Source organism: Eriocheir sinensis, chromosome 69 (genome assembly GCF_024679095.1).
Source record: "Eriocheir sinensis breed Jianghai 21 chromosome 69, ASM2467909v1, whole genome shotgun sequence".
NCBI classification, from domain to species: domain Eukaryota; kingdom Metazoa; phylum Arthropoda; class Malacostraca; order Decapoda; family Varunidae; genus Eriocheir; species Eriocheir sinensis.
This window is the reverse complement of record NC_066577.1, coordinates 3,009,011-3,035,363: the sequence shown is the minus strand read 5'-3', so window position 1 is coordinate 3,035,363 and position 26,353 is coordinate 3,009,011. Positions and strand designations below refer to the sequence as shown.

The following is a 26,353-nucleotide window of genomic DNA, read 5'->3' as shown; positions in this document are numbered from 1 at the left end:
AAAAGGTTAATAGGTTTGATAGGCAGGATCTTTTGTTTCGAAGCCATGTTGCAGTCCCCAATCAATGAGTGGCTTTCAAGGTAACTCACAATTTTGTCTCTAATTATGCCCTCAAGTAGCTTACCTACAACCGGGTTAGACTAATGGGCCTGTAATTACCTGGTACTTTTTTGTCTCCTTTCTTGAAAATCGTGTCACGTTAGCCTTTTTCCAATCTGAATGGACGATGCCTTGTCGCAAGGACATATTGAATACGGTTGTGAGGGAGGAGAGTATTTCGCTTCTCGTTTCTTTCAGCAGAGTTGATATACTTTGTCAGGTCCAGGACTTTTATTTGTTTTAAGTGAATGGAGAGCTTTAAGGACTTCATCGGTTGTTATTTCAAAATTAGGCAATGCATGCTCGAGATTTACAATAGTACTGGTGTTGGTGGTAGCAGAGGAAGACTGTTAGTATTAAACACCGAGGAAAAGTAATTGTTTAAGAGGTTTGCAATGTGTTGGCTGTCAGTCACTAGTGCACCGTCGCTGTTTGTTAAAGGTCCAATACCACTTTTGATCGCTTTTCTGTTGTTTATGTAACTGAAGAAAGATTTCGGGTTATTTTACAGTTGGCTGCAATATTTTCTTCATGTTCACGCTTTGCCTGACCTACTAGTCTTTTTACTCGCCGCCTGGCATCATTATAGAGTCTAATGTTCTCGGTCGTGCTTTTGTTCTTTCTTTAACCTGTAAAACAATTTTCTCATTGACTGATTGTTTAATTTCGCTATTAAACCACGGTGGGCTTTATTAGTGTTAATTCGCTTCGCACAAGGGGACGAATGTGTTCTGCTGAGTGAGTAAGTGATGTTTAAGGCTTAGCCAGGCTTCCTCTACGTTGCCGTCCTCTGATAGTTGTATTTCTGTTAGTTTTTGTCGGATTTCTACGAAGTTAGCTCTTTTGAAATTGGGCACCTTTACTTTATTTTCAGTCACTGATGATTGAGCTTTAATGTCGACGCGCACTAATTTATGATCGCAAGAAGTCGACGCGCACTAATTTATGATCGCAAGAGAGAGAGAGGGGGGGGGGGGGGGGAGAGTGTAAAATGTAAAAAAATAAAATAAAGTAAGCTTGAAGGAAAAAAAAAAGATAAAATAGGAAGTTAAAGATGGCGAGAAAATAGAGAAAAAATAGAGAAAGAACGAATGAATGAACCCAGTATGAGATAAGGATAGAAAAAGAAAAAATGAAAGCAAGAAGGGAGCTTCGAAATAAAATGAAAGACACACAAAGAGCAATACAGAGTGAGAGAAGTCATAAGGAAAGGAAATTAACCCGGTAGATGCGTCGATCATGTTTCTTAAAAGACCCCTCTAAGTGAATTAATGAGAAAAAATCACACTCACACACACCATTATATCATATGTATCAATGTATATGTGGTCAAATGCATATATATATACATTTTAGGGTGTTTATGTCAAGGCAAGAATTTGGCCCGTCGCTGGTACACAGTAAAGCCACATATTTGGCCCGTCGCTGCTACCAGGTTAAAGAGAAAGAAAGATTGGGAAGGAAAGAAGTGAAGAGGGAGGTGATGAATAAAATGGGAATACAGTCGTCCCTCAAATAGTACAGTTTCCAATAGTACGGTTTCGGTTTTATATGGATTGTCATGGAAGAATTTTTTTAGGATTTTTAAATTTTCCGCTCTTCGCACCAAGTAGCCATGGCGTGAGTGGCAACACTGTTCTACCATGACACCTGCTGAAAGCACCCCAAAGCGTTCAAGATAGGTGTTCACCTTGCAGAAGAATTCAAATTTAGGAGAAGTTACGTTTTGGGATAAGTTACGTTGCCGTAGCGAGAAGATACCACTTATATGTGTTTGTTTGGGCAGCCATATTTGCTGATGACATAATCACAGCATGAAGGTGCTCCACCTCTCAAGGCCGGGAGCCAGCAGCCGTGCCGAGTTGGCAACTCGTGCTGCCGCTGCACGCATTTGAGAGCACTCGGGATGTTCCGAGAGTCCCAATTCCCTCTCTCAAACACAGCCCAGGAGTGTTTCTAAGGAGGGGGCACTAAGTTTATACGGATTTTCGAATTGTACGGGGATCCTGGGTCCCTAACCCCCGTACTATTTGAGGGACGACTGTATATGAAGAAATGAGAGAAAATAAAGGAAGGCGGAAATAAGAATCAAAAGAAAAAAAAATAATGAAAATGAAACAGGAAATAGAGAAAGTTTACAAAAAAAAGGACACAAGAGAAAAAGAGTAAAAAAGAGAAACAGTAAGAATAAGAGTTAAAAAATAGATGTGGAAGAAACAAACACTGAAATACTGAAGAAAGAAAATGATACTTGAGAGAAGATTTACGAAAGAAAGGAAGATTGACATAAGGACAAAGAAAGCTAAAGAGATAAAGAAAGCAGGAAAAAATAATAATAATAATGATAATAATAGGAGTAATTACTGAGAATAAAATCATTAATAAATCAAGTAATAATAATAATAATAATAATAATAATAATAATAATAAAAAAGGTTAGGTCAGGTTAGATTGGGTTAGGCTAGGTTAGGTTGGGTCAGGTTAGACTTAGTTAGACTAGGTTACAACACAGCTGTATTGCTTTGCTGTCTGACCATCACTTTCTGTTTATTGGATCTTGGCAGCAGGACACTGGCAGGGTTGGGTTAGATAAGATTTAGTTAGGTTAGAGAAGGCTAAGTTAGTTAAATCCCATCAACTTCACTACAGCCGGGCCAAAACAGCACCCTGCGCTGTATCCGGGATCGCCGCGCGCGCCAAATTTCAAATGTCGCTATTGATTATAACAAGTTTTCAGCCATAAACTCAACATAATCATCATAGATTATATATGAAAACATGCAGAATTAAATGGTGCACATAAAGAAACATATATAAGTTAATTGATCATTTTGAGATGTAAGCATAAATATAGAGATAAAATAACTTGTATATTGGCTAAAGCAAGCCAGGACACAGCATGCGCATCCTCGGATATGGTACGGGGCACGCAAGGATGCAGTATGCGCGTTCTCGTTTTGAAGGGGTTAAACCTCTCAGAAAACTATAGGAAAGGGTAGAGATGAAAAATGTAAAAAAAAGCTGTGAAATGTGTATGGGAACCCGTGCGGCCATGGGCAGCATGAACCTGTGGCTCACCGCCAAAGCCGCCACCAGTGACAACAGCACAGCTTGAAGCCTATCACATATTTAGTGTAATTTACACCACCTCACATCACAAGCTAGCAAATCAAAACTAACCTAACCTAACTTTACCTATCATAACCTGTCTAATGGGGGCTTCACCCTCTCAACCCCCTTCTATTTTCCGTAAGTCATTTGTTACTGCACAGCATTCAGGAACCAAAAAAGAATCCATGTTGTGAGTATTACCTTTGCCAGAGGTTGATACCCTCTCTTCAATATTACCCAAGGAAAGGAAAAACAAGGTCTGCAATTTGACAGGTGAGAATTGTCGAGCTTGAGAATGACCTCGACCAAAATAATACCATCCTGAAACAATTACACAGCAATGAGTTAGTCTCCAGTGAACATGGGCTACTGGTGTGGTGGTGATGGGCTACTGGTGTGGTGGTGATGGGCTACTGGTGTGGTGGTGATGGGCTACTGGTGTGGTGGTGATGGGCTACTGGTGTGGTGGTGATGGGCTACTGGTGTGGTGGTGATGGGCTACTGGTGTGGTGGTGATGGGCTACTGGTGTGGTGGTGATGGGCTACTGGTGTGGTGGTGATGGGCTACTGGTGTGGTGGTGATGGGCTACTGGTGTGGTGGTGATGGGCTACTGGTGTGGTGGTGATGGGCTAATGGTGTGGTGGTGTTGGGCTACTGGTGGTGGTCATGGGCTACTGGTGTGGTGGTGATGGGCTACTGGTGTGGTGGTGATGGTCATACTTTTGCATGGGCGGTGAATGGGTGTGCTCGGAGGCTGGGGGGGTGTGCAAGGTACTGTGTGGTGTGCCTGGCGTTCTGAGGGTGTGCGGGGGGTGTTCCTGGGCGTACTGAGGGTGTGCTGGGGGTGTTCCTGGGCGTGCTGTGGGCGTGCTGGGGGTGTTCCTGGGCGTGCTGTGGGCGTGCTGGGGGTGTTCCTGGGCGTGCTGTGGGCGTGCTGGGGGTGTTCCTGGGCGTACTGAGGGTGTGCTGGGGGTGTTCCTGGGCGTGCTGTGGGCGTGCTGGGGGTGTTCCTGGGCGTGCTGTGGGCGTGCTGGGGGTGTTCCTGGGCGTGCTGTGGGCGTGCTGGGGGCGTGCCTGGTCCTGGCGACACTCACTGGCTCACCCGACACCCGCCGCGGCCACCACACACCCTCCGCGGCCTCCTCCACCTCCTCTTCCTTCCACCTGTACCGCCTCGTGGGTCCTCCTCCTCCTGCTGGTGCTCTCCTGACACTCTGCTCTTCAGTCCAGGTAGTCCAGGGGTGGCGTGGGCTAGCCCGTGACGGTGTGTGCCTGGCTGGGGCCGCTGGGCTGACTCCTCTTCCTCTTCCTCTTCTTCTGACCTGCTCATCTTTGTATCTCTTCTCCACGGTCCATCTCGGCGGTGTTTCTTATTTAATTCATGCACAAAAGATTGATTGATTGATTGATTGATTGATAGTTTATTGTTGTAGGTAAAACAACACAGGAGAAGGGAGGAACATGCCATCCCAACCCCCAGGCAGGACAGTGTGATATTATACAATTATAAGGATATTCCTCTCTTCTCCTGTGTTGTTTTACTTGCAACAATTCATAAACTATCAATCAATCAATCAGGATACATGTGTAATTAAGTAGCACCAGGAAACTCAAAAGATACAATGGTAGGGGACAGGAGCTAAAAAAATAAAGGCCTAGATTTGCACAAAAGAAGATTGATTGATAGTTTATTGCAAGTAAAACAACACAGGAGAAGGGAGGAGCATGCCATCCCAACCCCCAGGCAGGACAGAATGTGATTATACAACTATTAATACATGTGTAATTAAGTAGCACCAGGAAACTAAAAAGATACACTGGTAGGAAGGAAAGCACAACAAGGGAGGGGGCGGTACCTCCCCCTGGACAATATAAGATAATAAGATCATAAAATGTGGGGACGGAGAACATTGCCCGAGCACTAGATGGGAATGAATACAGAGACAAAATAAGATTGACTGATAGTTTATTGTTGCAAGTAAAACAACACAGGAGAAGGGAGGAACATGCCATCCCAACCCCCAGGCAGGACAGAGTGTGATTATACAACTATTAATACATGTGTAATTAAGTAGCACCAGGAAACTAAAAAAATACAATGGTAGGGGACAAGAGCTAAAAAAATAAAGGCCTTGATTTGCACAAAAGAAGATTGCTTGATAGTTTATTGTTGCAAGTAAAACAACACAGGAGAAGAGAGGAACATGCCATCCCAACCCCCAGGCAGTAAAGAGTGTGATTATACAACTATTAATACATGTGTAATTAAGTAGCACCAGGAAACTGAAAAGATACACTGGTAGGAAGGAAAGCACAACAAGGGAGGGGGCGGTACCTCCCCCTGGACAATAAGACAATAAAATGTGGGGACGGAGAACATTGCCCAAGCACTAGATGGGAATGAATACAGAGACAAAATAAGATTGATTGATAATTTATTGTTACAAGTAAAACAACACAGGAGAAGGGATCGAGGAGCATGCCATCCCATCCCCCAGGCAGGACAGAGTGTGATTATACAACTATTAATACATGTGTAGGTAGCACCAGGAAACTAAAAAGATACAATGGTTGGAAGGAATGCACAGCTTGACCTTTGTGTCGGCGCTTCCCTGATGCTGTTCCAAGTCTTCTTATGCTGCTGTTTCCATTATGTTCTTGATTGATTGATTGATTGATAGTTTTCGTTGGCTTTCTCTTAAATTTTCACTATTTCCTTGGATTCCTGTATCTTTAATTCGTTGAAGATTAATTGTCCTATGATATTTTCTTCATTTTCTATGCATGGTCTTTGCAGTAAAATTGTCCTCTTTCTTATTTCTGCATATCCTGGGCACCATAACAGAAAATGCATTAAATCACAACAAGGCACAATAAAGGAGGGGGGCGGTACCATGCCGGCCTCCCCCTGGACAAGAAGAAAAGAAGAAACTTGGGCAGACAATTAACACGCTGGGAACAAAATTAATATCAAGAGGAAGAACTAACACCCTATAGGCTTCTCCTTTGTTGTGAAAAATCAACAATAAACTTTTCAATCTATAGGATATCAGTCAATTTGTTTACCTGCAACAATAAACTATAATTAAAAGACACGTACAACAACGCCAATCAACAATCAAGAATCAAGAATATAAGGTTCATAATTAAGTGGGCCATTATTAAGTACGTATATCTACACAAGACTTTCTTTTTTATGGAATCACACCCCCGCCCACCCCCGCCCACACACACGCAGGCTACACGTACGGCCTGCCAAAAACGTACATGGACCCAGAAAAACGCACAGTCACAAAAACACACACACACACACACACACACACACACACACACACACACGTTCACGCACGCACACAGGCTGCCAAAAAACGTACATGGACCCAGAAAAACGATCAGTCACCCAAACACGTACACGCACGCACACAGGCTACCAAAAACGTACATATGGACCCAGAATAAAACGCACACACTCATGCACCCAAACACGCACACAAACACGGCACGCACGCACACAGGTTACCAAAGACGTACATGGACCCAGAAAAAAACGCACACAGTCACCCAAACATGCACACACAAACACGTACACAAACGCACACAGGCTACCAAAAACGTACATGGACCCAGAAAAAAACGCACACAGTCACCCAAACATGCACACACAAACACGTACGCAAACGCACACAGGCTACCAAAAACGTACATGGACCCAGAAAAAAACGCACACAGTCACCCAAACATGCACACAAACACGTACACAAACGCACACAGGCTACCAAAAACGTACATGGACCCAGAAAAAAACGCACACAGTCACCCAAACATGCACACACAAACACGTACACAAACGCACACAGGCTACCAAAAACGTACATGGACCCAGAAAAACGTACGTACAGTCACCCAAACACGCACACTAATTAACACGTACACGCACGCACACAGGCTGCCAAAAAATGTACATGGACCCAGAAAAACGCACACAATCACCTGAGCACGCACACAATTAAACACGTACACGCACGCACACAGGCTGCCAAAAACGTACATGTACCCAGAAAACGCACATATAGTTTCCCAAACATGTACACGCACGCACACAAGCTGCCAAAAACGTACATATGGACCCAGAAAACGCACAATAGTCACCCAAACACGTACACGCACGCACACAGGCTGTCAAAAACGTACATATGGACCCAGAAAAACGCGTACAGTCACCCAAACACGCACACAAACACGTATACACGCACGCACACAGGCAACCAAAAACGTACATTGACCCAGAAAACGCACATAGTCACCCAAACACACACGCACACACACAAACGTACGTACACGCACGCACATAGGCTACCAATTAAAAACGTACATGGACTCAGAAAACGCACACAGTCACCCAAACACGCACACAAACACATACACGCACGCACACAGGCTACCAAAAACTTATATGGACCCAGAAAAAAACGCACACAGTCACCCAAACACACACACAAACACGTACATGCACGCACACAAGCTACCAAAAACGTACATGGACCCAGAAAAAAACGCACACAGTCACCCAAACACACACACAAACACGTACACGTACGCGCACAGGCTACCAAAAACGTACATGGACCCAGAAAAACGCACAGTCACCCAAACACGTACGCACACAATTTAAACACGTACACGCGCGCACACAGGTTACCAAAAACGTACATGGACCCAGAAAAAAACGCACACAGACACAGTTACCCAAACACACACACACAAACACAGCATGCACGCACGCACACAGGCTACCAAAAACGTACATGGACCCAGAAAAAAACGCACACAGTCACCCAAACACGCACGTACACAAACACGTACACACACGCACACAGGCTACCAAAAACGTACATGGACCCAGAAAAAAACGCAGTCACCCAAACACGCACGTACACAAACACGTACACGCGCGCACACAGGCTACCAAAAACGTACATGGACCCAGAAAAAAACGCACACAGTCACCCAAACACGCACGTACACAAACACGTACACACACGCACACAGGCTACCAATTAAAAACGTACATGGACTCAGAAAACGCACACAGTCACCCAAACACGCACACAAACACGTACACGCACGCACAGCTAGGTTACCAAAAACGTACATGGACCCAGAAAAACGCACACATGCAGTCACCCAAACACGCACACAAACACGTATACACGCACGCACACAGGCAACCAAAAACATACATGGACACAGAAAACGCACATAGTTACCCAAACACACACACACACACACACACACACACACACACACAAACGTACGTACACGCACGCACATAGGCTACCAATTAAAAACGTACATGGACTCAGAAAACGCACAGTCACCCATACAGGCACACAAACACGTACACGCACGCACACAGGCTACCAAAAACTTATATGGACCCAGAAAAAAACGCACACAGTCACCCAAACACACACACAAACACGTACACGCACGCGCACAGGCTACCAAAAACGTGCATGGACCCAGAAAAACGCACAGTCACCCAAACACGTACGCACACAATTTAAACACGTACACGCGCGCACACAGGTTACCAAAAACGTACATGGACCCAGAAAAAAACGCACACAGTCACCCAAACACGTACACACACGCACACAGGCTACCAAAAACGTACATGGACCCAGAAAAAAACGCAGTCACCCAAACACGCACGTACACAAACACGTACACACACGCACACAGGCTACTAAAAACGTACATGGACCCAGAAAAAAACGCAGTCACCCAAACACGCACGTACACAAACACGTACACACACGCACACAGGCTACTAAAAACGTACATGGACCCAGAAAAAAACGCACAGTCACCCAAGCACGCACACAAACACGTACACGCACGCACACATGCTGCCAAAAACGTACATATGGACCCAGAAAACGCACATATTATAGTCACCCAAACACGTACACGCACGCATACAAGCTGCCAAAAAACGTACATGGACCCAGAAAACGCACATATAGCCTAGTCACCCAAACACGTACACGCACGCACACAGGCTGCCAAAAAACGTACATGGACCCAGAAAACGCACATAGTCACCCAAACACGTACACGCACGCACACATGCTGCCAAAAACGTACAAATGGACTCAGAAAACGCACATAGTCACCCAAACACGTACACGCACGCACACAGGCTGCCCAAAACGTACATATGGACCCAGAAAACGCACACAAATACACACACAGGCTGCCAAAAACGTACATATGGACCCAGAAAACGCACACAAATACACACACAGGCTGCCAAAAACGTACATATGGACCCAGAAAACGCACATATAGTCACCCAAACACGCACACAGGCTGCCAAAAACGTACATATGGACCCAGAAAACGCACATATAGTCACCCAAACACGCACACAGGCTGACAAAAACGTACATATGGACCCAGAAAAAAACGTACATGGACTTATTTCCCTTTCTTCCCTTCCTTTCCTCCCTCATTATCTCTCTCTCTCTCTCTCTCTCTCTCTCTCTCTCTCCCACACACACAAATAATTATACAACATTCATTTCATTCATATATTTATTTTGCAACATAATACAAAGACATAATAATAATAATAATAATAATAATAATAATAATAATAATGATGAATAAGACTTATGTAGCTTCTTATCTCCTCTTCCTCCTCTCTTCCTTTTCCAATATCCTCCTCCTCCTCCTCCTTTCTCTTCATTTCCCTCCATCCTTCCTTCCTTCCCTTCTCTCTGTTTCCTCCATCCTTCCTCTCCTTCCCTTTCCTTCCATCCATTTTTCTCTCCTCCTCCTCCTTCCTCTCCTTCCTTTTCTTCTCTCTTCTTTCCTCCTTCGCCTCCTCCTCCATATATCTCCTTCTTCATTGATCTCTTCCTCTTCGTCGTCCTCTCTCCCTCGTTCTTTACCTCTTCCTCCTCCTCCTCCTCCTCATCTCTTCTTTCTATCCCATTCTTCCTTTTTCTACCTCCTCCTCTTCCTCCTTCTTCTTCTCAGCGTCCCTCCAACTGCTTGTCTCTCGTCATCACTGTGTCGTCAAACTTGATCATAAAAGTGGTTCCCTTGTGCAGTGTCAGCCACCTTGGCCGGGTTGTCGGGGAGAGAGAGAGAGAGGAGGAGAGAGTGAGTGTGAGTGGTGGGTGGGTGAATAAATGGGTGAGAGAGAGAGAGAGAGAGAGAGAGAGAGAGAGAGAGAGAGAGAGAAGGAAAGGAAAGGGGAGAGAGAGAGAGAGAGAGAGAGAGAGAGAGAGAGAGAGAGAGAGAGAGAGAGAGAGAGAGAGAGAGAGAGAGAGAGAGAGAGAGAGAGAAAATACACACACACAATTTCCTATTCTGTGGCTCTGTCACTAACCTAACCATTCTCTCTCTCTCTCTCTCTCTCTCTCTCTCTCTCTGTTCTTCCATCCATTCTTTCTCTCCCTTCCCTCCTTCATTCTCCTCCTCCTCCTCCTTCTTCTTCCTTTTCTTCTCTTTCATCATCTATTCCCTGTATTTCCCTACCTTCTTTTCCCTCCTCCTCCTCCTCCTCCTTCTCTCTCTCCTCTTCATCTCTTCCTACATTCTTCTTATTATTATTATTTCCTCTCTTCCTGTCCTTCATCTTTTTTTATGGACAGTTTCTTAATTTATTTTAGTTTTTTTCTATCTATCTATCTATCTATCTACCCTCCTTCCTTCCTTCCTTCCTTTCTTTCTTTCTGCAACAACAACTTCAACAACAACAACAACAGCAGCAGTGTTTTCCACAAAAGCCACTCAGTCAGCCAGTAGAGGATGACAGCAGCTACGAAAGCGGGCGGCACAAGGTTGATGTTGCTCTTGTTGTCGCGGCACCGAGACAAAGCGGTTGACCAGCGGCTCCTTCTCGATCAGGTAGAAAATCCGCTCATCGTCCGTTGCCCTGTCGAGCTTGTCCGCCTCCTTGCCGAAGAGAGACTGCGGAGGGAGGGAGAGGAGGAGAGGTTAGAGGAGGAGGAGGAGGAGGAGGAGGAGGAGGAGAGAGAGAGAGAGAGAGAGAGAGAGAGAGAGAGAGAGAGAGAGAGAGAGAGAGAGAGAGAGAGAGAGAGAGAGAGAGAGAGAGAGAGAGAGAGAGAGAGAGAGAGAGAGAGAGAGAGAGATTTATATAGAAAATCAGACCACACAGACCCCATGGTCCAGACTAGGTGGTCTGTCCTTAAACCTAAGTGATTCTACATTAATCAGAAGGCTCCAAAACGATGCATTTTAACTCTAGTTGATATTAAGTTGATGGAAGTGACGGTCGAGCTTGTTTTCGAAGGAGTCAATCGTGTTACACTGGACCACTGATGGTGGGAGTTTATTCCATTCTCGCACTACAATGTTGGTGAAGAAAAATTTGGTGCAGTCTGAATTTACTTGTCTACATTTGAGTTTTACGCCATTGTTCCTCGTGCGCAAAGTGTCATCGATCATAAACAATGTTGATCTGTCTACATTCGTGAAACCATTAAGTATTTTAAAACATTCGATCAGTTTTCCTTGGAAGTGACGTTTCTCAAGAGAGAGCATGTTAAGGGTGGAAAGCCTTTCTTCGAAGGATTTGTTGCGCAAGGAAGGGATCATTTTTGTTGCCCGACGCTGAACACCTTCTAATTTAGCAATATCCTTTGCATGGTGGGGAGAGCAAAACTGCACTGCATATTCCAAGTGGGGTCTGACTAAACTATTGTAGGGTGGAAGTTTTACATCTTTATTCTTGAATAAAAAGTTTCTTTTAATGAAGCCCAACATTCTGTTCGCTTTATTTGCTGCATCGATGCATTGTGGAGAATTTGAGGTTTGACGCGATTTTGACCCCCAGGTCCTTAACGCATTGAACGCTTGTGAGTTTAACGCCGCGTATTTCGTAATCAAACTTCTTATTTTTTGTTCCAACTTGAAGGACCTGGCACTTGTCTACGTTAAAGGGCATCTCCCATTTATCCGACCAAGCTGAAATTTTGTGCAAATCCTCTTGGAGGCTTTGCCTGTCTTCGTCAGTGAGAACCGAGTTACCAATCTTTGTGTCGTCTGCAAATTTACTAATGCGATTATTGAGTCTGACATCCACGTCGTTGATGTAAATAATGAAGAGAGAGAGAGAGAGAGAGAGAGAGAGAGAGAGAGAGAGAGAGATGGTAGGAGGAGGAGGAGGAGGAGGAGGAGGAGGAGAGATGTAATGAGTGACAGTGTGTGTGTGTGTGTGTGTGTCTCTCTCTCTCTCTCTCTCTCTCTCTCTCTCTCTCTTCCTTTCCTTCCATTCATTTCTTCAACCTCTCCTTTCCTTCCTCCTCTATTCCTTTCTCTTTCTCTCTTCCTCCTCCTTCTTCTTCCATCCTCTCCTGTCTTCCTTTCTCTCTCCTTCCTTCCCTCCTCTCGCTTCTCTCCCTCCACACACACACACACACACACACACACACACACACTCACTAACCTTCCACATGGTCCCTTTAACAAACAGTAGCGTGCTGAGTAGCTTGGTCTCCCTCTTGTAGTTCCGTTCCCTCACAAACAGAAGCTCAACCATCCTGACACCGACGTGCTGACCAAGTTCCGAGAGCCTGTGAGAGAGAGGGGGGGAGGGGGAGGGGGAGGAGAGAAGGAAGAAGAGAGGGAGAGGGGGGACAGACAGTTAGGAAGGAAGGAATGAAAGGAAGGGAAGGGAAGAGAGAGAGAGAGAGAGAGAGAGAGAGAGAGAGAGAGAGAGAGAGAGAGAGAGAGAGAGAGAGAGAGAGAGAGAGAGAGAGAGAGAGAGAGAGAGAGAGAGAGAGAGAGAGAGAGAGAGAGAGAGAGAGAGAGATTACTTTGATATGCAGAGACTTGAATGATTATAATGCGCACACACACACACACACACACACACACACACACACACACATTCATATTAATTATTCTTCCTTTTTTTCTTTCTCTCATTTTCTTTTTGTTTACTTTTCCTTTCTGCATTTCTCTAGCGGGTTGTGGAGTACTAATTAGGGAATATGTTCCCGAAATTGACACTTGGGCTGAGACTGAACACTCTTATAGACTAAGCGACAACATCTCCTCAACCCAGGCCGAACTGTGCGCTGTGCTGTGTGGCTTGGAGGAGATCAAGAAAGGAAAGGGTGATGTGCGATTTTATGTTGACAGTATGGGAGCCCTGGAGTCGCTAAGCAGCAGTGGCCCTGTGTTCAGAGATATAGTAAGCCAGTGTAGGAATGCTGTACATGACATGAGTCGCGCAGGGCGAGGGGTAACTTTCACTTGGCTGCCCTCGCATGCTGGGATAACGTATCATGACAGGGTGGACGAAGTGGCTAAAAATGAAACAAAAAAAGGTAACATAGACATACATTGTATTAAAACGTACACACAGATTTAGAAAACATCAATACGACACAATGATAAGCAATATAACAGCTAAGTCCACAGCAATGCCCAGCATTACTATGTCCCACTACCTGGACGTTAACAATAACACAGAGTTAACTTATGGGAAACACACCAGCACGTGGAAAGAGTCGCTCTGTACACGCTTACGACTTGGTTACAAGTATTACTGGGAGATTGGGGTTGCCTGCACAGACCAAGACACTAACTGTAAGCTGTGTGATGAGCCTCGCGGCCACACCCTGACCCATTACATGATGGAATGTCCTCGTCAAGTGTACAGAACCACCAACATACACTGTGTCACTAGTCAGATAATTTGGATGTTCCAACACGGGAAAATATATGAAATGATGAACAAATGTAAAAACATAAAAAACATTATCAAAAACATGTGAGAATTAACACTTAAGGGAAATATAATTAAGTAAATATATATGTATATTATATGTAGTAACAGTAACACTAAGGATGCAGCAACTTAAACTTTTGTACATTGCCACTCTTGATTACCAGTTAGGATTAGGTTAAGGCTGCACACGCGTCAATAATCTTTTGAGAAAATTGTGTACTGTATATGTATATATTTATCTCAATAAACTGTATCAAATCAAATCTCTCTCTCTCTCTCTCTCTCTCTCTCTCTCTCTCTCTCTCTCTCTCTCTCTCTCACACACACACACAAGTTCATATTAATTTTTCTTCCTTTTTTCTTTTCATTTTCTTATTGTTTACTTTCTCTCTCTCTCTCTCTCTCTCTCTCTCTCTCTCTCTCTCTCTCTCTCTCTCTCTCTCTCTCTCTCTCTCTCTCTCTCTCTCACACACACACACACAAGTTCATATTAATTTTTCTTCCTTTTTTTCTTTTTCATTTTCTTATTGTTTACTTTTCCTCTCTCTCTCTCTCTCTCTCACACACACACACACAAGTTCATATTAATTTTTCTTCCTTTTTTTCTTTTTCATTTTCTTATTGTTTACTTTTCCTTTCTGCATCTCTCTCTCTCTCTCTCTCTCTCTCTCTCTCTCTCTCTCTCTCTCTCTCTCTCTCTCTCTCTCTCTCTCTCTCTCTCACACACACACACGTTAGTATTAATTTTTCTTCCTTTTTTCTTTTGCTCATTTTCTTTTTTGTTTACTTTTCCTTTCTGCATCTCTCTCTCTCTCTCTCTCTCTCTCTCTCTCTCTCTCTCTCTCTCTCTCTCTCTCTCACACACACACACAAGTTCATATTAATTTTTTCTTCCTTTTTTTCTTTTTCATTTTCTTATTGTTTACTTTTCTCTCTCTCTCTCTCTCTCTCTCTCTCTCTCTCTCTCTCTCTCTCTCTCTCTCTCACACACAAACAAGTTCATATTAATTTTTCTTCCTTTTTTTTTTTTCATTTTCTTATTGTTTACTTTTCCTTTCTGCATCTCTCTCTCTCTCTCTCTCTCTCTCTCTCTCTCTCTCTCTCTCTCACACACACACACACACACACACACACACACACACACACATACAGATATGGAGGCGGGAAAGCGTGAGTGTAGCTCTTTTCCGGTATGTCACAACTAGGTAAATACACACACACATACACACACACACACACACACACACTCACTTCTGGTGCAGGTCCGCCACACTCTGGACCCTGTTGTGTGAGTACTGGACCATCTCGGAGAACAGCAGGGCAAAGGCTGTGGCGCTCACCTCCGTCTTGCCGCGGCTCAGCGACTGGGGGAGGAGTGGAAGGTTAGGTTAAGATGCTAGGTTAGGTTAGACTTCGTTAGTTAAGTCAGGTTGGGTCAGATTGTGTTAGGTTAGGTTGTTAGATTGGGTTAGGTTAGGTTGTTAGATTGGGTTAGGTTAGGTTGTTAGATTGGGTTAGGTTAGGTCGTTAGATTGGGTTAGATTGCATTAGGTTAGGTTGTTAGATTGGGTTAGGTTAGGTTGTTAGATTGGGTTAGATTAGGTTGTTAGATTGGGTTAGATTACATTGGGTTAGGTTAGGTTGTTAGATTGGGTTAGGTTAGGTTGTTAGATTGAGTTAGGTTAGGTTGTTAGATTGGGTTAGGTTAGGTTGTTAGATTGGGTTAGATTAGGTTGTTAGATTGGGTTAGATTGTGTTGGGTTAGGTTGTTAGATTGGGTTAGATTGTGTTAGGTTGGGTTAGATTTCTGTCTCTTCTATTTTGACTGAACTGGGATATGTCTCTATCACTGTGGCCGCCAAGTCTGAGGTGCACATTATCACGCTCTGGCCGCCTGCTGTATTTACCTAGTTGTTGTTTTACAGGGCCTGGGCTTACGCTCGTCTGGTCCCGTCTCCATATCTGTACTCATCTAGTTTTTCCTTAACCCGTCTGCTGCGATTGGAACAAATTAGGCTTTCACTGGTAGCCTGGTAACATACACTCCCAGGTCTTTCTCTTCCTCTGTGGTGGATAGTGGAGTGTTTCCCATGTGGTATTGGTGTGCTGGATATCCCTTCACTGGTAGCCTGGTAACATACACTCCCATGTCTTTCTCTGCCTCTGTGGTGGATAGTTGAGTGTTTCCTATGTGGTCTTGGTGTGCTGGCTATCCTTCACTGGTAGCCTGGCAACATACACTCCATGTCTTTCTCTCTGCCTCTGTGGTGGATAGTGGAGTGTTTCCCATGTGGTATTGGTGTGCTGGATATCCCTTCACTGGTAGCCTGATAACATACACCCCAGGTCTTTCTCTGCCTCTGTGGTGGATAGTGGAGTGTTTCCCATGGTATTGGTGTGCTGGATATCCTTCACTGGTAGCCTGGTAACATACACTCCCAGGTCTTTCTCTGCCTCTGTGGTGGATAGTGGAGTGTTTCCCATGTGGTATTGGTGTGCTGGATAGCCCTTCACTGGTAGCCTGGTAACATACACTCCCATGTCTTTCTCTGCCTCTGTGGTGGATAGTGGAGTGTTTCCCATGTGGTATTGGTGTGCTGGATATCCCTTCACTGGTAGCCTGATAACATACACTCCCAGGTCTTTCTCTGCCTCTGTGGTGGATAGTGGAGTGTTTCCCATGTGGTATTGGTGTGCTGGATATCCCTTCACTGGTAGCCTGATAACATATACTCCCATGTCTTTCTCTGCCTCTGTGGTGGATAGTGGAGTGTTTCCCATGTGGTATTGGTGTGCTGGATATCCCTTCACTGGTAGCCTGATAACATATACTCCCATGTCTTTCTCTGCCTCCGTGGTGGATAGTGGAGTGTTTCCCATGTGGTATTGGTGTGCTGGATATCCCCTCCCAAGGTGCAGGACCACATTTTTCTTCACTGAATTGTAGCAGACACTTTTTGATCCATTCCTGTAGCTTGGTGATGTCTTCTTGTAGGAAATCGACAGTCAACGGGTTAAAGTTGTGCACACTCTTCGCTGATACTACTTCCTCACTTAGTCTATTCCAAAACTCTATGCTTCTTTGCGGGAAGCCACGGCATGTCCGAGTTTGTGTATCTCTCTTACAGAACAGCTGTCAGTAGTGACGGTGCAGCAGCAGCCACTGGGGTGGGTAAAGGTAGAAGTGGGTGCATGCGTTACAGCTGTGCGTTGCTGCGGTGCTCATCCCCTAACCCTTGATCCTTGAGCCTGTAGGGGCCGGCAATCCACCACCCCGGGACACAGCCCAGTGTGAAATCTAAGACTGCCACAGTTTACCTTCCCCAGGTGTCCCCAGGTACACATTTATCCACCAGCCACAGAGGGAGGATGAACAGCTGGGTGACCTGCAAGCTGACAGCCCGGGCCGGGATTCCAACCCAGGCCTGTGGAGTCATAGCCAGGCACGCTGACCACTAGGCCACAGAGGCATGCTGGGCCGGATGCTTACTCCTAAAGGCTGGGTTGTTCACAGACCACTTCTTGATAAGACTAGCGCCTTTATTGGCTGTGGCAAGATTATTTCACTGTCCTTTGGCCTCTTGAGACACTGGTAGCCTCCTTGAGACATGAAAACTGCAAGGCTTGGCAATTATCACACACTTATTTCCTAATCATACATGTAACACAAGGGTATCAGGACACCCCTTCTCCTGAAATTGACCTCTCTTTCGGCCACCTATTTTGATTCTTTTTATAGGAGCAGCGAGTAGTGGGCTTTTTTTTATTATCGTTTCGTTTTTTTGTGCCCTTGAGCTGTCTCCTTTGTTTAAAAAAAAAAAAGGGCATCACCAAACACAATTCAAAACAACTTGCCTGCAACTTAGGAACACAGTGGCCTCGTAATGAAGGAGATAATCACAAAGTATAAACAGGCTTGACGCAACACACACTGGCTTCTGAGCATGGCAGGGAATGTACAGGGTGACCGCGGGACCCAAAAATGCCACCTCCAAGCTCCGAGGCAAACTATTCTGTATGTCCACGTCAACAACAGAAATAATGCCACGAATAATAATAATAACAATAGTAATAATTGTAATATATGATCTAGTCGTTACAATTGGTACTATGCAGGCAGCAAATGAATATACTGTCAATTGCGACGGACAGTTAAGTTTTTTCTCAGTGGAGGGCAGCACCACGGCTATCTAATAATTATAATAAGCAATCTAATATATCAACAAAACAGGTGTGACAAATGCATGAACAGTATTGATATATGACTTAGAATTGAGGGTATTGGCAACTATTGTCTGCATATTATATTCCGACGCCATGTTGCTTCTCTTTCTATCTTCTATCGATATTTTCACGCTGACTGCTCTTCTGAACTTGTTAACTGCATGCCTTCCCCCCCTCCCATGGCCCCATTGCACACGACTTTCTACTTATGCTCATCCCTATACTGTCCAAATCCCTTATGCAAGAGTTAACCAGTATCTTCACTCTTTCATCCCTATACTGTCCAAATCCCTTATGCAAGAGTTAACTGGCATCTTCACTCTTTCATCCCTATACTGTCCAAATCCCTTATGCAAGAGTTAACTGGCATCTTCACTCTTTCATTCCTGTACTGTCCAAATCCCTTATGCAAGAGATATCCAGCATCTTCACTCTTTCATCCCTATACTGTCCAAATCCCTTATGCAAAAGTTAACCAGCATCTTCACTCTTTCATCCCTATACTGTTCAAATCCCTTATGCAAGAGTTAATCAGCATCTTCACTCTTTCATCCCTATGCTGTCCAAATCCCTTATGCAAGAGTTAACCAGCATCTTCACTCTTTCATCCCTATACTGTTCAAACCCCTTATGCAAGAGTTAATCAGCATCTTCACTCTCTCATCCCTATACTGTCCAAACCCCTTATGCAAGAGTTAACCAGCGTCTTCACTCTTTCATCCCTATACTGTCCAAATCCTTTATGCAAGAGATATCCAGCATCTTCACTCTTTCATCCCTATACTGTCCAAATCCCTTATGCAAGAGATATCCAGCATCTTCACTCTTTCATCCCTATACTGTCCAAATCCTTTATGCAAGAGATATCCAGCATCTTCACTCTTTCATCCCTATACTGTCCAAATCCCTTATGCAAGAGATATCCAGCATCTTCACTCTTTCATCCCTATACTGTCCAAATCCCTTATGCAAGAGTTAACCAGCATCTTCACTATTTCATCCCTATACTGTCCAAATCCCTTATGCAAGAGTTAACCAGCATCTTCACTATTTCATCCCTATACTGTCCAAATCCCTTATGCAAGAGTTAACTGGCATCTTCACTCTTTCATTCCTGTACTGTCCAAATCCCTTATGCAAGAGATATCCAGCATCTTCACTCTTTCATCCCTATACTGTCCAAATCCCTTATGCAAGAGTTAACCAGCATCTTCACTCTTTCATCCCTATACTGTCCAAATCCCTTATGCAAGAGTTAACCAGCATCTTCACTCTTTCATCCCTTACACTATTAACCTCTGAAACAGCCTTCCTTCATCTGTATTTCCTCCTGCCTGTGACTTTAACTCTTTCATGAGGAGAGTATCAGAACACCTCTCAACCTGAAATTGACCTCTCTTTTGGCCACTCTTCTGAACTCTTTTTTAAAGGGGCAGTGAGTAGTAGCTTTTTTTCTTCTCATTATTGTTTATTTGCCCTTGAGCCGCTTCCTCTAATATACATAATTGACACCTCAGACTCGGCACGATAACTGACACCTAGACTCGGAAGGCCAGGCGACTATAGTATTCAGTGTTACTGCTACACTGAATGACTTGCTTTTATATTTATCTTCAAATTATAATGATGTTGAAATATATTAGTCTGAAAAGAGCAAGAAATATAGCAGAGCGGGTTGTGCCTTGCCCCTAAAATAGACAGATTCAAAGAGGGAGGGAAGGGGAGGGAAAAATTCTGCACAGGAGGGAGGGAAAATTCTGCACAGGGAGGGGAGGGAAAAATTCTGCACAGGGAGGGGAGGGAAAAATTCTGCACAGGGAGGGGAGGGAAAAATTCTGCACAGGGAGGGGAGGGAAAAATACAGCACAGGGAGGGGAGGGAAAAATACAGCACAGGGAGGGGAGGGAAAAATACAGCACAGGGAGGGGAAGGGGAGGGAAAAATACTGCACAGGGAGGTAATAGATGGATAGATGGATAGATATAGTCCGTTTCATTCCGTCTGTCCACTCGTGAACGTAGATGTGGCACCTGCGCATTGTTAGTTCATGATTGTGTGAAGATCAACTTTATATTTTCAGTGATATATTTGGATGTTTGTGTATGCAAGAAACCCTCAAGCCATCTCATATGAACCGCAAGCAGAAGATTTGCATCAATAATATACCATACAAAGACACGAAGGAACAACTTGTATATTAAACAGTATAGTCTGATCATACTCAAATGACCTAAAGCCTTTCAGACACCCATATTTCATCTCATTCAGGCACATAAAGTGACATACGACTCTGCAAGTGTCTATACATAAGGAATTTTGATGTGTTGCATGAAAATAACATGGGTAGCCTGATATTCTAAATAGCCTAGCATCACATTAAACAGTTATTTTTTTACTATATTATGTTATTTTGATTATTAATCTTTATTTACAAGCAGAGCCAGATGTCTTTTAATACACCTGAAATGAGCTACCAATCAATGAATTAGAAAAAACCACAGATTGTTCGAGCATGATGTGACTATGTTGTTTGATACAAGCTTGTCTTTTCCTGCGCTTGTTAGATTATCGATGCAAATGACTGAGTTGTTTTTTGTATACATAAACATTCAAATATATTACGTATTAAAAAATAAGCTTGAATGTCTATCACAACAGTTCATTTTCACGCATTCACGAACTGGAAATGTGCAGGTGACACATCCGTCAAAATTCCCACTTTGTTGGTGGACAAACGGAATGAAACAGACATTAGATAGATAGATCAGTATATAGATTCTTACCTTATCAAGAATAGACGGCCTCTGTTTGCTGCCACTCATCTTGTTGACTTGTGTGTGCCTCTCTCTCTCTCTCACTGAAGGAAGACTAGGAGGAGTAGAGATTCTTGCAGCTGAAACACATAAATAAAATCAATACTCATTACTTTATTATTATTATTATTATATTATTTAGTGTATCACAAGACCTAATCTAACCTAGCAATACCTCTTAACAGGGGAGGGGAGGGTGGCTGTCTCCCTTATTATGCGTATTATCATAACCTTATTTTAACATCTAGCGTGATAATGGGTGTAAAACTAGACAAACATGTGCTGGCTTCTGTTGTCGCATATGTATTTCAATATTATTCTATCAGTATTTTAAGCTCTAGCATGAAGAAGGGTGTTAAATCTTACTTTCCCTTCCTTCTTTTCCACTGTTTCTCTCTATCATCTTCCTTTCATCTCTCTCTTTCTGTGTCTTTTCCATTGTTCCTTTTCCGTATCTTTCTTTCACCTTTCCTCTTTTTTAGCAAGACATATACCTGCTGCTTCTGTTGATGTACACGCAACACAACCTAACCTAAACTCAATATCCTCAACACAAGGTCCTACCACACGTCCCTCACACAACACCAAAGGCAACTCTCGCAACACACAGAGCATCATGAGGAACCTGGTCCACTGCTATGTCCCGATGTGTATTCAACTAACTTTCATACCTCCCGGAAATCAATAGTAAAGAGAGATCAAAATAACCACGATATGTATTCAACCAGTGAACCCTACACTATGGACAGGAAACTTGCCCCAGCCCTGTCATTAAGCCGCGAATTTAGGAAAATCAACCACTTTGGTGCGAATCGCCATAACTCCCTAATTTCTGGGGCTACAGAAATGTTTTTGGTATCAATCAACGGCAAAATGAAAGGGCTATATTGTTGAATAAGCGACCGGGGTCAAAAACCGACTCGAAAGGGTAAAAAATCTAATAAATTCGCTTAAAAAAATTTCTCTAATCCCAGTAGTATCATCGCTAGAGCTCAAAACGTAAACCCTTTTGAGAGCGATTTTAATGAACTCCAAACACTTTGCTGTTTTTGTCTAGTGTGGCCTTGCTATTACCTCTAGAAGGCTGTAATTTGACATGTAGCCCCTCTTGGCAATCTAGTTTGACCAGCTCAACTCAAAGTTTGTCGTCGAGCCGTCACAAAATAGCCTGTTTTTCGGCCCTTTTGCTGCGATTTAGACACGTCCTAGTTTTTTGCTTATAACTTTTTTATTTATTTAGTGTTTCCAATTTTTTTTCTGATTATTAATCTGTATTAACAGAGCTTTCATTTGCCACCTATCATGCCTTCCTAGCTTCAGTAGTTTTTGCTTGAGCTCAACCAGAAGTCGCGACAAGCCTGTCTGCAGAGTGTATGAGGTCGGCTGTATCAAAGCTCTGAGGGTGAAGAGCACTAGTAAAATAGTCATAAAACACCTAAATACGGAAATTTTGTTTTGAAATTTAAACTGACTTAGTTACATCATGTTCTCTTAATTTCCCAAGTTTGGAGTCAATCGGATAATAAACATGAATTAATGAAAGAAGCACCCTTACGTGTGTTTGTGTTTTTATAATAATTAATACAATTTCACACAAACACTGATTCCATTGAATTTGTCTAGCTGAAAACTTTCTATTGATGTATGATGATAGTGCTGTGTGTGTTTTTCATTGTTGCTTGACTTTGAAGGCCTGTAGCTCAAAACTAGGTAATTGGATTGTTCGCCCCTTGAGCACTAGACGCCTCATACGGTAAACATCTATCATGGTCATGTTACGGCTGCGGCACAAACGCTGCCTCACAACACGCAAAGGAGCTTAAAAATTATGTGGAAGATAAGAAAACACTGAAAATAGAACACGGCAGTAAGGGAAAGATGTGGTGAGTATTTATCTACTTCAACACCCACCGTTAGAGTTGACCACTACTACTACTACTACTACTACTGTTACTACTACTACTACTACTTCTCCTCCTCCTCCTACTACTACTACTACTGCTTCTACTACTACTACTACTACTACTACTACTACTACTACTACTACTACTATTACTGCCGGTCCTCCATATTAATCCCCACAACCAATATTATTTCTCCTTTTTCTCTTTTTTTTCTCTCCTTCCTTCCTTTCTCTTTTCCCTCTCTCCTTCCACCTTTTCCATCTCTTTCTTCCTTCTCTTTTTCCTCCCCCCTCTCTCTATGCTACTCTTTTCTTCCTCTGTCTTTCTTTTCCTCCTCTTTAGTGTATAAAACCAATATTAACCTTAAATGGCGAAGAGGAAGGGGCGGAGGACTCTCTCTCTCTCTCTCTCTCTCTGTTGATATTCTCCTTCGGTGTTGCCAAGTGTGAAATCACTCCCGCTAAATCATTATAAAACGGCAAAACACAGCCTTAAACACCTATATACTCCTCTTATTTCACGCGCCATGCTGTATTTTATCTTTACTGGGGCATTTCCATAGGCCTACAAGCCATTATGATTAAATTAAGCTATTGTGGAAATTATTGGTAGATGTGGTAACGCTGTAATGCGCTTCCACGAGGGTCATGGTCTTGGCTCCCGTCTGGTGTGTTTTGTTTACTTTCTTGACTTTTTACGGGGTAGCAAAATGGAGAGAGAGAGAGAGAGAGAGAGAGAGAGAGAGAGAGAGAGAGAGAGAGAGAGAGAGAGAGAGAGAGAGAGAGAGAGAGAGAGAGAGAGAGAGAGAGAGAGAGAGAGAGAGAGAGAGAGAGAGAGAGAGAGAGAGAGAGAGAGAGAGAGAGAGAGAGAGAGAGAGAGAGAGAGAGAGAGAGAGAGAGAGAGAGAGAGATTTGATTGATAGTTTATTGTTGCAGGTAAACAACAAGGGAGAAGGGAGGAACATGAGAGAGAGAGAGAGAGAGAGAGAGAGAGAGAGAGAGAGAGAGAGAGAGAGAGAGAGAGAGAGAGAGAGAGAGAGAGAGAGAGAGAGAGAGAGAGAGAGAGAGAGAGAGAGAAAGAGAGAGAGAGAGATGGATGGGAAAGGAGGAAAACAGTGGAGGAAAAGGAAGAAGAAAAGACAGATGGAAAAATGGGAGGGAAAAAGGAGGGAACAGATGAAAAGGAGGAAGGAAAGAGGGAAAAGGAGAAGGAAAAGAGAAAAGGAAAAAGAGATGGAAAAGTAGGGAAGAAAAGAGGGAAAAGGAGGAAGAAAAGGAGGAAAATAGGAATAGAAACTTAAGAGGAGGAAAGGAGAAAGAAAATATTGATGATTGATTGATACTATAGTTTATTGTTGCGAGTAAACAGAAAAGAGATTGATTGATTGATTGATAGTTTATTGTTTGCGAGTAAGAAGCAGAAAGAGAAAACATGAGAAGGAAAAGATATGATCGAGGAAGAGGAGAAAGGAAAAGAAAGGAAATGTCTGTGAAAAAGAAAAGATTAAGGGAAAGGAGGAATGAAAAGGACAATTAAAATGTGGAATAAAGGAGGAATTAAGAAAACCTGGATAAAAAAAAGAAATAGGAAAGAAAAAGTAGACAAAGAAAACAGTACGGCAACAAAAATTTAAACTTAGAGATAATGAAAATAAGTAAAAATAAGACGAAGAACGTTGTCACTAATATTAAACGTTGTCAACATTGCGTGAAAACGTTTCCTGCTTGCTTGATAACTCTCATCCGCAAAATAACTCGCAGAGGGATGTCCAGCGTCCTTATTTCGATATTTAACTCCCCGCCATTGTTTATTTCTCCTGTTCCGCCTCCAGTACACGGCATAAACATCAGAGCAATACTTTTTAATCAAGGGAATGCTTTATATCAAAACGAACAGGTGCCAGATTACAAGAAAGAATTACCCCCACGTTGATAATCACCCAGTTCCTGCTTGTTATATGTGTGTTATTAGTCTGGTGAGTGGCAACTTTCTGGCGGGAATATAAACCACCACAGGGATGGGCAAACTAGAACAAAGAGAGAGGTGAAGTGAATTAATGTGTTTTCTGCTGTGAGCAATGCATAGTGGACAGTATGGCGATTTATTTCAGCAGGGGAGGTATTTCTCGACACACCGTCCAGATCCAGATTATCGTACTCAGGCGTAGTATTTACGGGTATCTGACGCCTACAACTATTGCCAAAAACACCCAGGAATTAACTAATTTAACGATAATCATAAGTGGATCTCGTTATCGTGGGTCCAGTAGACGGTTTTAGGGTCCGGAAATCGGCAAATATGAGGATGAGTACGACAATCTGGCAACGTTGAGGTCCCCGGATAGTCCCCCCCACGACCCGGCGTCTGTTTATGGCTTACTACCTCCAGCTCCTCAATTTTTCCCGCGTGTTTTTCCCTGATTTTCCCGCCTGTTTTTCCCTGTATTCCCTGGTGTTTTTCCTCTCCACACAACAAGGAGCCCGTAACACACTGGAAGGAGAGGAAGACAGAAGAAAGGTAAGGAAGACGAAGGAAAGAAAGGAAGTCTGGTGGCCATTTCAGCTTCCTTCCCTCCTGCCCGAGTGATCTATTGTGGCGTTGAGTCTCGTCCCTTGGTTGTAACCCGTCCACTCGTTCACACACACAGCGATGGATGACTTTTCGAACGGAGTGCAGGTTATCTCTACATTTATCACATTTACTGACATACTAGGTGCAGGATTATCTCATTTTATCACATTTTACGGACACTACAAGGGGTGCAAGGTTATCTCATTTATCACATTTACTGACATACCAAAGAGGTGCAGGTTATCTCATTTATCACATTTACGGGACCCATCACTAGGGGAATGCAGGTTATCTCATTTATCACGTTTGCGGACATACTAGAGTTGGAGTTATCTCATTTATCACATTTACGGACATACAAAGGGGTGCAGGATTATCTCATTTATCACGTTTACGGTCATACAAGGGGTGCAGGTTGTCTGTTTATGCATTTACCTGACATACAAGAGTTGCAAGTTATCTTATTTATCCCATTTACTGACATACAAGGGTGCAGGTTATCTCATATATCACATTTATGACATACAAGAGGTGCAGGGATTCATCTCATTCTATCACCATTTACCCGACTGAGCATGCAAAATTTGGATTATCTCATTATATCACATTTACCGGCATACAAGAAATTGCAGAGTTATCTCATTATCACATTTACTGACATACAAGGGTGCAAGGTTATCTCATATATGCATTTACGACACACATATACATACCCGATACGTAGGTAAATGATAAATGAGAACACAAATGTGATAAATGAGATAACCTGCACCCTTTGTATGTCAGTAAATGTGATAAATGAGATAACCTGCACCCCTTGTATGTCAGTAAATGTGATAAATGAGATAACCTGTAC

General features: G+C 43.3%; 1 protein-coding gene across 1 annotated transcript; it reads right to left on the bottom strand.

Annotated features, from left to right (window-relative positions):
• Nucleotides 1-11,017: 11,017 nt before the first annotated feature.
• Nucleotides 11,018-23,354, bottom strand: LOC126988320 (trafficking protein particle complex subunit 5-like). Its single transcript, XM_050846376.1, has 5 exons — nucleotides 23,289-23,354; nucleotides 20,993-21,102; nucleotides 15,237-15,349; nucleotides 12,696-12,822; nucleotides 11,018-11,197 (listed from the first exon to the last, which is right to left on the bottom strand). The coding sequence occupies exons 2-5, from the start codon at nucleotides 21,029-21,031 to the stop codon at nucleotides 11,018-11,020; spliced, it is 459 nt and encodes a 152-aa protein (XP_050702333.1). The 5' UTR covers nucleotides 21,032-21,102; nucleotides 23,289-23,354.
• Between the last annotated feature and the right edge of the window lie 2,999 nt (nucleotides 23,355-26,353).